At 40.1% G+C, this 10,116-nt stretch overlaps 1 protein-coding gene across 1 annotated transcript in view; it reads left to right on the top strand.

The window, feature by feature from the left end:
* SPAG1 (sperm associated antigen 1) overlaps positions 1 to 10,116 on the top strand; it is an 86,072-nt gene that overhangs the window by 18,858 nt on the left and 57,098 nt on the right. Inside the window, exons 8-9 of the mRNA XM_024115910.3 lie at positions 2,512 to 2,642; positions 6,055 to 6,161. Of these exons, the coding sequence (XP_023971678.1) occupies positions 2,512 to 2,642; positions 6,055 to 6,161 (238 nt within the window). The remainder of the gene's footprint in view (positions 1 to 2,511; positions 2,643 to 6,054; positions 6,162 to 10,116) is intronic.

Below are 10,116 nucleotides of genomic sequence, written 5' to 3'. Positions count from 1 at the left end.
TGAGCCATGGCCGCTGGGCCTGCACATCCGGAGCCTGTGCTCCGCAGTGGGAGAGGCCACAGCAGAGGGAGGCCCGCATACCACAAAAAAAAAAAAAAAAAAAAAAAAAAAAAAAGAACTCAGGTTCTGTAGTCAGACTGCCTGGATCCTAGTACTTCTGGTGCTACCTCCCACCACAGGACCTTTGCATATGCTGGGTCCTCCATCTAGAATACTCTCCCCTCTTCTCATGATTTAGTTAATTCTGACTTATTCTTCAGATCTCAGCCCACGTCTCACTTCTTTGGGGAAGTCTGCCTTTACTTTTCAGACTAGGTTAAACCTCCACCCTATTCAGTTTAAACCCCCCCCACACAATTTACATACCCATATAGTAATCTTAACTCTACTTTGCTGGAGGTACAATTCAAATGTGTGTGATTTGGCACTAACTGGACTGTAAGCTCTGTAAGAGCAAAGCCCACTTGTCATTCTTTTAATATCATTGTATCCCTAATACCCAGCAGAGTACCTGGTTCATAGTAGATGTTCATTGTATGCTTGCATGAACTTATGAAGCTCTTACAGTCTATGAAAAGTAAACTAATTTCCTAAAATATTGTTAGGGACAAACTGTGCTTATACAACCACTAATGCTATCTTAGAGCTAAACTGTACAATCTTGCTTCCACCTTTGGAAAGAAAATTTTTTTTTTAATGCTGTTGGTGTCTCTAAAGAAGTTTGCTCAACTGTTTAAGTGAACATACAAAGTAAACAGGATATTGAGGTATCATTCATTCAGTACAGCCTCCCCTGTTCAGGCAGGTGGATGTCAGCACTGGTATTGTTATTTGTCTTTTTGTAGATTTCCACCAGGGGAGAATCTCTTGCCTATTACAGGGAACAAACTTTTTCTTGTCTTCCTCTTTGAAGAAATCATAGAGGTGCAGAATTAAAGCAGCATATTGCAATGGTTAAGGGAACTCAAATTGCCACTTTTCTGACCTTGGGTAGATTCTTCACCTCTCTTACCTCAGTCTTCTCAGTGCGATGAGACTATAACAGTGCCTACCTCAGAGCAGCTGTGAGGATTAAATGAAACAAGATGCTGAAAGGCAGGGTAACATGTTGGTGAAGAGAAAAGGTGCTGGAGTAGACAGTTGGGATTTAAATCCTGACTACCATTTCCAAGCTTGTGGCCTTGGGCATGTTACTTAACCTTTCCGTTACATCTATTTTCTCATCTGTAAAATCGTAAGAGCAGTAATGCCTCCTCCGTGGATTATAATGAGGAATAAATGAGTTGACTGTTTAGTGCCTGGCATGTGGGAAGTACTCAGTGTCAGGTACTCGTGTTATTTATTCTCACATGTATTTTCCATGTTTGGTCTTTACCCAACTGTGTAATTTCTTTATATTCATCTTTAACGATCTTAGTAAATTGACACTTTTTGTGACTTTCCCATTTTTTTTTTCTGGATTTAGAAAATTTAGTGCACCAATACCCTTATGTTTCCTATATCTAGGAATACATTATTTTACAGCATTCCAAATCGGTTTTTTAAGCAACAGCCAGGTAGGTTTAAAATTCTTCTTTTCATTAATTATTTTGCATTCATACCCTTAATGTAGCAAAATTTACTCTCTTGAGATCTGTATTCCTCAATTACTACTACTCTCTTCTGTTTCCTTCAGTTAAATTCCTTTGATAAAATTATGATCATTTCCTTAGATTTAAGTTTACTTTTAGATTACAGACTAATTTGTATCTGTTAACACAATAACATCTTAATAAAGGATATTAGCTGTGGTTGATTGCTCCTTTTTTTTTTTGCACTAGACACTTGTCCCTAAAGAGTAAAAAAAAAAATGTATTTTATATTTGATGTTAACTAAACTGGGTTTTTAAGAGATCTGTGGGTATTTAAGTGATCATGTCACTTCTAAAGCCAGAGTCAACTTTAAATCTCTTAACTGGATATTTAAGCATCTGTCCAAACATTGATTTAATAGGTTTATAGAATTGTATGTTATTATTGATGATGCAAGCCATATTTGTTTGCTAGAGCTGCCACACAAACTGTCATAGACTGAGTGGCTTAAACAACAGAAATGTATTTTCTCACAGCTCTGGAGGTTAGAAGTCTGAGATCAAGGTGTCTGTAGGGTTGGTTTCTTCTGATGCCTCTCTCCTTGGCTTGTAGATGGCCATCTTCTCTCTGTGTCTTCAAGTGGGCTTTCCTCTGTGCATGTCTGTGTCCCAATCTCATCTTCTTTTAATGACTCCGGTCATATTGGATTAGGGAACACCCTCATGACCTCACTTTAACTTAATTATCTCTTTAAAGACTATCTCCAAGTATAGTTACATTCTGAGGTGCTGGGGGTTAGGACTTCAACATAAGAATTTGAGGGGACACAACTGCACCCATAACACGAGCTGTGATTGTTTTACTTACAACTTTAGATGAGTTTCTCTATCGTATGTTTTCCTGTCATCTGCTTGTTGCCATTAAGTGTCTCTTTTACAGGAGCTTATCAGTGCTTCCCACGGTAGCAGCCTATAACAATCGCGCTCAAGCGGAACTCAAATTACAGAACTGGAACAGTGCTTTTCAGGATTGTGAAACGGTCTTGGAGTTAGAACCTGGGAACTTAAAGGGTAAAAGTGTTCATAGAATACCTTTAAATTTGCAACAGGATCTGTTAAAGACCATTTGTAGACACTTATATTTACACTAAAAATATTTCAAATAAACTCAAATTTCTATATGTGAATCATTACCTTCCTCAAGTTACTTTTTTTTTTTTTTGATGTTGGGGGTAGGAGTTTATTAATTAATTTATTTATTTTTGCTGTGTTGGGTCTTCATTTCTGTGCGAGGGCTTTTCTTCATTGCGGTGTGCAGGCCTCTCACTATCGCGGCCTCTCTTGTTGCAGAGCACAGGCTCCAGACGTGCAGGTTCAGTAGTTGTGGCTCACGGGCCTAGTTGCTCCGCGGCATGTGGGATCCTCCCAGACCAGGGCTCAAACCCATGTCCCCTGCATTAGCAGGCAGATTCTCAACCACTGCGCCACCAGGGAAGCCCTCAAGTTACTTTTAATTTCAAGTTTAACTCGGAATTTAAGTTCCTAATTATTTGCATTGAAGTAGCTAATAATCCCAGATGATTGATTGAATAAAGTGTACATGTGTTTTATTTTTTTTTATTTTTTTTTTTTGCGGTACGCGGGCCTCTCCCATTGCGGAGCACAGGCTCCGGACACGCAGGCTCAGCGGCCATGGCTCACGGGCCCAGCCGCTCCGCGGCACGTGGGATCCTCCCGGACCGGGGCGCGAACCCGGTTCCCCTGCATCAGCAGGCGGACGCGCAACCACTGCGCCACCAGGGAAGCCCCGTACATGTGTTTTAAAAGAAATATCTCACGCTTGCATTTGAATTGTGGGTTGTGTTTTTTTTTCTTTCAATTTTTTTTATTGTGGTAAAATTGACATAACATAAAATTTACCATCTTAATCATTTTTAAATGAATAGTTCATTGGTATTAAGTACATTCATATTGTTGTGCAGTCATCACTACCATCCATCTCCAGAACTTTTAAAATCTGAAAGTGCACCCATTAAACAGCAACTCTCTATTCTCTCCACCCACCCCAGCCTCTGGCAACCACCAGTCTACTTTCTGTCTCTATGATTTTATTATTTTAGGTATGTCATATGAATGAAATCATACAGTATTTATCTTTTTATTCAAAAATAAATTTAAGTATAATTTAATATGGATTTAAAAATATTTATTAATATAATACAATAAGTCCACACCAGAGCTCTAGAACTCTCTACCAGCTGCTTTGTGGGCTTTTCCACCTAGATGTCCATAGACATTTTAAATTAAATGTGTCTAAAACTGACTACCTCTTTCCACCAACACCTGTCCTCTGTTCTGATTTCCTGTCTCAGTGACTGCACCACCTTGCTGTGGTCCAAGCCTGAAGTATGCAAGTCAGACTCCACTCTCCTTTTCTGTTATCAGGGAGTCATTCCAAAAGGAAGTGGCATAAATTATAACAGACTCATTCTATTTCTTTAAACACTTACAGATTCAGATAAATATAACCACTAATTTTTCTTCACATGCCTACAAACATGGGTGGGCAGAAACCATGGTTGTGCTGAGGGTGGATCCCGGTGCGTCAGACCGACTGTCATCATGATGGATTGCTCTTTCCCCAGTAGAGTTCTCCCGTGCCTGTATGTTATCTCTATCACAGAGTACTGGTGGGCTCCCAGCTTAGGCAGGTGCCTGGTAAAGGTTTTACAATCTCCTGATGGGCCCACATCATCACTGTGCCAGGCCCTGTGCCATGTAGTACGTGTATTAACTCCATTAATTTTCACAACAGCTCAGTAAATGTGCAGGTACTGTTATTAGCACACTCATTGTACAAAAGCACACTTTTGAGGCATAGAGAGATTGAACAACTCACCTAAGATCACACTGCTAGTAATTGACAGAGCCAGGACTCAACACCGGATGAGACATCAGGAGCCCACATTCAATTACTGTGCTACTTTTCCGCCAGTAAAATGGCCTTCTGTTTTCATTCTTCCTTGACTGAATAATTCCTTAAGCACCAGAATCTTCACTATTTAAAAAAAAAAATTGGACAGAGCCACTATGGACATCACTATGGCCATAAAGCATTGAACAGTCTTAGGTTTTCTTAAGTGGATAAATATCTTCCTCTTCAAAACTTTATTTTTTACTCAAAAAATAATTGCTCTGAATGCAATGTGGTATTTGATTACATCCTGGAACAGAAAAAGCACATTAGTGGAGAAATTGGTGAAATCCAAAGAAAGCCTGTAGTTTAGTTAACAGTATTGTACCAATGTTATTTTCTTAGTTTTGGCAAAAATACCATAGTTATATAAGATGTTAGCATTAGGGAAAGCTGGGTGAAGGTATATGAGAACTATCTGTATTAGCTTTGCAACTTCCTGTAAATCTATTTTCCAAAGTAAAAAGTTTTTTAAAATGGTAATTGTTATATCGTGAATATTTCTTTATGGACAATCCCTTCTGAAATCTGAGTAGTAATAGTAAAAGCTAAACTTGTACGTATGCTACAATTTTGATTACACTTATATAAAATGATTTATCCTCTAGATTTTTGTGGCTCATTCTAGGACTAAAATCAAACTAGTGAAATTTATGTTTTAAAATAGCATATTGGGACTTCCCTGGCAGTCCAGTGGTTAAGACTTTGCCTTCCAATGCAGGGGGTGTGGGTTCAATGCCTGGTTGGGAAGCTAAGATCCTACATGCCTGTGGCCAAAAAACCAAAACATAAAACAGAAGCAATATTGTAACAAATTCAATAAAGACGTTAAAAATGGTTCACATCAAAAAAAAAAATCTAAAAAAAAAAAAAGTGTATTAAATCAGATATAAATGTCTCACCAAGACTGATTCTTTTCAAAATCATGTCTAACTACACAAAATTCTCTCATTATATAATTAATAACAATCGGACTAGGAAGGCATTCATTTCAGTATTATAAAATGATCAAATTAGATATTGTAACCTACCAAAAAAAAAAACCCCTGATACAAATTGCTAAAGTATTCAATTTCTGAACCTAGCTGACTTAATCACCAGGATTCCTTCAGTTCCGTGTGCTATAGAGATTTCACTAACAACCCATATTCTGGGTCAGGTGCTGGTCAGAAATGTACTAAATTTAAAGGAAGGGTTTTCTAAGCTTTCATAAAGTGGAAATAATACTAGTGATGATTATAAGGAGGAACATGTTACTGTTTAGTGAAGACCTTCCCAGTATTGTAGCACAGCATGGTGCCTCTGAGGGGTGAGGTACCGAGTCTCTCAGCCCTTGGAGGAGCTGGTAGGGACTGGAGCGGCCAGAGGGCCAGGTCGTTGGAAGTTGGTGTAGTTTGCACAACTGCATTCTAAACTGTTCTATGCTACGTATATTCTTACACTTGAAAAGTGTGTTATAATCATAATGCCATATGTTAAAGTATGTCTTTTATTTTGGTAAATTTTCAGCTCTTCTGCGCCGTGCCACTACGTATAAACATCAAAACAAGCTCCAGGAAGCTATAAAAGATTTGAATAAAGTACTGGCTGTTGAACCTGATAATGAGTTGGCCAAAGTAAGTACAGAAAGTGATACCTCACCTAATTCTATAGTTTGCTATTTCTGTATTTATGTTAAAATTATAACAGTCTTGCTGGAAAAATGATGTTGAGGATTAGGACACAGCTTTAAGAAGTAGGTACGAGGAGCTTCAAGATGGCGGAAGAGTAAGACGTGGAGATCACCTTCCTCCCCACAAATACATCAGAAATACATCTACGTGTGGAACAACTCCTACAGAACACCTACTGAACGCTGGCAGAAGAACCCAGACCTCCCAAAAGGCAAGAAACTCGGCACGTACCTGGGTAGGGCAAAAGAGAAAAGAAAAAGCAGAGACAAAAGAATAGGGACAGAACCTGCAACAGTGGGAGGGAGCTGTGAAGGAGGAAAGGTTTCCACACACTAGGAAGCCCCTTCACGGGCGGAGACTGCGGGTGGCAGAGGGGGGAAGCTTTGGGGCCATGGAGGAGAGCGCAACAACAGGGGTGCAGAGGGCAGAGTGGAGAGGTACCCACACAGAGGATTGGTGCTGACCAGCACTCACCAGCCCGAGAGGCTTGTCTGCTCACCAGCCGGGGCAGGTGGGGGCTGGAGGCTGAGGCTCCAGCTTGGAGGTCAGATCCTAGGGAGAGGACTGGGGTTGGCTGTGTGAACACAGCCTGAAGGGGGCTAGTGCACCACAGCTAGCTGGGAGGGAGTCTGGGGGGAAAAGTCTGGAACTACTGAAGAGGCAAGAGACTTCTTCTTGCCTCGTTGTTTCGTGGTGTGCAAGGTGAGGGGATTCAGAGCACTGCTGAAACAAGATCCAGAGATGGGTGTGAGCTGCGTCTATCAGCGCAGACTGCAGAGACAGGCATGAGACGCTAAGGCTGCTACTGCAGCCACCAAGAAGCCTGTGTGCAAGCACAGGTCATTATTCACACCTCCCCTCCCGGGAGGCTGTGCAGCCCGCCACTGCCAGGGTCCTGGGATCCAGGGACAGCTTCCCCGGGAGAACACACGGTGCGCCTCAGGCTGTTGCAACATCATGCCGGCCTCTGCCGCTGCAGGCTCGCCCCACATTCCGTACCCGGCCTGCCCCTGGCCTTAGTGAGCTAGAGCCCCCTAATCAGATGCTCCTTTAACCCCAACCTGTCTGAGCGGGAACAGATGCCCTCAGGCGACCTACACGCAGAGGCAGGGCCAAATCCAAAGCTGAACCCCAGGAGCTGTGCGGACAAAGAAGAGAAAGGGAAATCTCACCCAGCGGCCTCAGGAGCAGTGGATTAAATCTCCACAATCAACTTGATGTACCCTGCATCTCTGGAATAACTGAATAGACAACGAATCATCCCAAATTGAGGGGGTGGACTTTGGAAGCAACGATATATGTGTGTATATATATATATTATATATATATATATATAATATATATATATTTCTTTTCCTTTTTCTCTTTGTGAGTGTGTATGTGTATGCTTCTGTGATTTTGTCTGTATAGCTTTGCTTTTACCATTTTCCTAGGGTTCTCTCTGTCCGTTTTTTGTTTTCTTTTTAGTATAGTTTTTAGCGCCTCTTATCATTGGTGGAATTATTTTTTGGTTTGGTTGCTCTCTTTCTTTTTTTTATTATTACTTTTTAAATTTTGTTTTTATTTTTAAAAAATATTTTTTATTTTAATAAACTTTATTTTTTTCTTTCCGTCTTTCTTTTTTTTCTCCCTTTTATTCTGAGCTGTGTGGATTACAGGGTCTTGGTGATCTGGCTGGGAGTCAGGCCTGTGCCTCTGAGGTAGGAGAGCTGAGTTCAGGACATTGGTCCACCACAGACCTCCCAGCTCCATGTAATGTCAAACAGCGAAAATGTCCCCAAGATCTCCATCTCAATGCCAAGACCCAGCTCCACTCAACGACCAGCAAGCAACAGTGCTGTACACCCTATGCCAAACAACTAGCAAGGCAGGAACACAACCCCACCCATTAGCAGAAAGGCTGCCTAAAATCATAATAAGATCACAGACACTCCAAAACACACACCAGATGCAGACCTGCCCACCAGAAAGATAAGATCCACCCTCATCCACCAGAACACAGGCACAAGTCCCCTCCACTGGGAAGCCTACACAACCCACTGAGCCAACCATAGCCACTGGGGGTAGACACCATGGGAACTATGAACCTGCAGCCTGCAAAAAGGAGACCCCAAATACATTAAGTTAAGCAAAATGAGAAGACAGAGAAACACACAGCAGATGAAGGAGCAAGGTAAAAACCCACCAGACCAAACGAATGAAGAAATAGGCAGTCTACCTGAAAAACAATTCAGAATAATGATAGTAAAGGTGATGCAAAATCTTGGAAATAGAATGGAGAAAATACAAGAAACGTTTAACAGGGACCTAGAAGAACTAAAGAGCAAACAAACAATGATGAGCAACACAATGAATGAAATTAAAAATTATCTAGAAGGAATCAATAGCGGAATAACTGAGGCAGAAGAACAGATAAGTGACCTGGAAGATAAAAGAGTGGAAATAACTACTGCAGAGCAGAATAAAGAAAAAAGAATGGAAAGAATTGTGGACAGTCTGAGACCTCTGGGACAACATTAAACGCACCAACATTCGAATTATACGGGTCCCAGAAGAAGAAGAGAAAAAGAAAGGGTCTGAGAAAATATTTGGAGACATTATAGTTGAAAACTTCTCTAACATGGGAGAGGAAATAGTCAATCAACTCCAGGAAGCGCAGAGATTCCCATATAGGATAAATCCAAGGAGAAACATGCCAAGACACATATTAATCAAACTATCAAAAATTAAAAACAAAAAAAAATATTAAAAGCAGCAAGGGAAAAACAACAAATAACATACAAGGGAATCCCCATAAGGTTAACAGCTGATCTTTCAGCAGGAACTCTGCAAGCCAGAAGGGAGTGGCAGGACATATTTAAAGTGATGAAAGGGAAAAACCTACACCCAAGATTACTCTACCCAGCAAGGATCCCATTCAGATTCAACAGAGAAATTAAAACCTTTACAGACAAGCAAAACCTAAGAGAATACAGCACCACCAAACCAGCTTTACAACAAATGCTCAAGAAACTTCACTAGGCAGGAAACCCAGGAGAAGGAAAAGACCTACAAAAACAAACAACAAAAATTTAGAAAATGGTAATAGGAACATACATATTGATAATTACCTTAAATGTAAATGGATTAAATGCTCCAACCAAAAGACATAGACTGGCTGAATGCATACAAAAACAAGACCTGTACATATGCTGTCTACAAGAGACGCACTTCAAACCTGGGGACACATACAGACTGAAAGTGAGGGGATGGAAAATAAATAAGGAAACACAAGCTTTAAATGATACATTAAACAAGATGGACTTAATTGATATTTATAGGACATTCCATCCAAAAAAAACAGATTACACTTTCTTGTCAAGTGCTCATGGAACATTCTCCAGGATAGATCATATCTTGGGTCACAAATCAAGCCTTGGTAAATTTAAGAAAGTTGAAATCATATCAAGTAACTTTTCCGACCACAACACTATGAGACTAGATATCATTTACAGGAAAAAATCTGTAAAAAATAGAAACACATGGAGGCTAAACAATACACTACTTAATAACCAAGAGATCACTGAAGAAATCAAAGTGGAAATCAAAAAAATACCTAGAAACAAATGACAATGTAAATATGACGACACTAAACCTATGGGATGCAGCAAAATCAGTACTAAGAGGGAAGTTTATAGCAATACAATACTACTTAAGAAACAAGAAACATCTCAAATAAACAACCTAACTTTACACCTAAAGCGATTAGAGAAAGAAGAACCAAAAACCCCCCAAAGTTAGCAGAAGGAAAGAAATCATAAAGATCAGATCAGAAATAAATGAAAAAGAAATGAAGGAAACTATAGCAAAGATCAATAAAACTTAAAGCTGGTTCTTTGAGAAGATAAACAAAATTAAT

This window comes from Physeter macrocephalus, chromosome 15 (assembly GCF_002837175.3).
Source record: "Physeter macrocephalus isolate SW-GA chromosome 15, ASM283717v5, whole genome shotgun sequence".
In the NCBI taxonomy this organism is placed as follows: domain Eukaryota; kingdom Metazoa; phylum Chordata; class Mammalia; order Artiodactyla; family Physeteridae; genus Physeter; species Physeter macrocephalus.
This window is presented reverse-complemented; position numbering and strand designations above follow the sequence as displayed.